General features: G+C 33.0%; 1 protein-coding gene across 11 annotated transcripts in view; it reads left to right on the top strand.

Annotated features, from left to right (window-relative positions):
• The window catches only part of LOC106459979 (septin-7-like), a 72,836-nt gene that overhangs the window by 67,350 nt on the left and 4,160 nt on the right, over positions 1 to 1,326 (top strand). For all 11 annotated transcript variants that reach the window (XM_022386554.1, XM_022386555.1, XM_022386560.1 and 8 more), the window contains one exon: positions 734 to 847. In XM_022386554.1, the coding sequence (XP_022242262.1) occupies positions 734 to 847 (114 nt within the window). The remainder of the gene's footprint in view (positions 1 to 733; positions 848 to 1,326) is intronic.

Raw genomic sequence — 1,326 nt, 5'->3', positions numbered from 1 at the left:
TGTTAAGGTAGGTTTGACACAGACATTGACTATCAGAAACATGTTGTTAAGGTTGGTTTGATACAGACATTGACTATCAGAAACATGTTGTTAAGGTAGGTTCGACACAGACATTGACTATCAGAAACATGTTGTTGAGGTAGGTTTGACACAGACATTGACCATCAGAAACATGTTAAGGTAGGTTTGACACAGACATTGACCATCAGAAACATGTTAAGGTAGGTTTGACAGACATTGACCATCAGAAACCTGTTGTTAAGGTAGGTTTGACACAGACATTGACTATCAGAAACATGATGTTAGGGTAGGTTCGACACAGACATTGTTCTCTATAGATACCTTAATCTTCAAGGTTTCGACTGTATTGCAACCTTATTGATATAAATTTTAAGTTGTGAACAAAGTCAGATATTTGTTTGATGCCCATAAGAAAGGAAAATAAATTATTAATAAAGTTTACAACACCCAGAATAATTGTCAATTAATGGCATCTCATGAGTGTATTATTGTAATCTAAGAATATTAATACTGATGTTATACTATTTCAGGACAGGTTTATGTGGATGTTGAAATTAAACTTGAAAAATAAAGTAATAGAAAATAGTTTTTTATGTAAGACTGATATTTGCTATTATTATGAATGCAGTATACAATCCTATACTTCTGTCTACGTAAACAAAAAGTTAGGTTTTGTTCAAACACTGCTGTATGAGGCTGGTTCCTTTTGTAGAACTCACATGCAAGACCTGAGGGACGTAACCAATAATGTTCACTATGAAAATTACCGATGCATGAAACTGGCAGGAGTTGGTGCTGATGGTAAACCGGTGGCAGTGGCCAACAAGTGAGTTTTTGATGTTCATGCTACACCTGGACAAATATTACAGTCTTATTAACATAGTTATATATGATGTGTGTGTGTCCCAAGTATAGGTTACTATAATGAGCTTAAGCTTTGGAGTTGCTTTATGGATTTTACTGCCACGAGTTAACTCTTTCAGCATGGGCTCGGACCCTGGGACTGACCTGATAACTATTTTGTGCTTGTTATAGCTTTCATGCTATAACTTTTAAATTAGTAAGCGATTGTGAACAAAATTTGGCAGATTATCAGTAAACATTACAATGCTTTAATATGCAAAATATAAATTTTTTTTATTAAGTCTTAAGGTTTATAAAGCAATGTTTTTCTTGTGTCTTTTTTTTTCTTTTCACATGTTGCCTGTCTATCATGCAAAGTAATATTCAATTTAAGGTTAAAAATACTTTTATGCATCAGAAAATTTTTAAATTTCATATGTGAAATCTTTATAATGTCCAAAT

The sequence above is a fragment of the Limulus polyphemus genome, unplaced genomic scaffold, assembly GCF_000517525.1.
Source record: "Limulus polyphemus unplaced genomic scaffold, Limulus_polyphemus-2.1.2 Scaffold689, whole genome shotgun sequence".
In the NCBI taxonomy this organism is placed as follows: Eukaryota; Metazoa; Arthropoda; class Merostomata; order Xiphosura; family Limulidae; genus Limulus; species Limulus polyphemus.
This window is presented reverse-complemented; position numbering and strand designations above follow the sequence as displayed.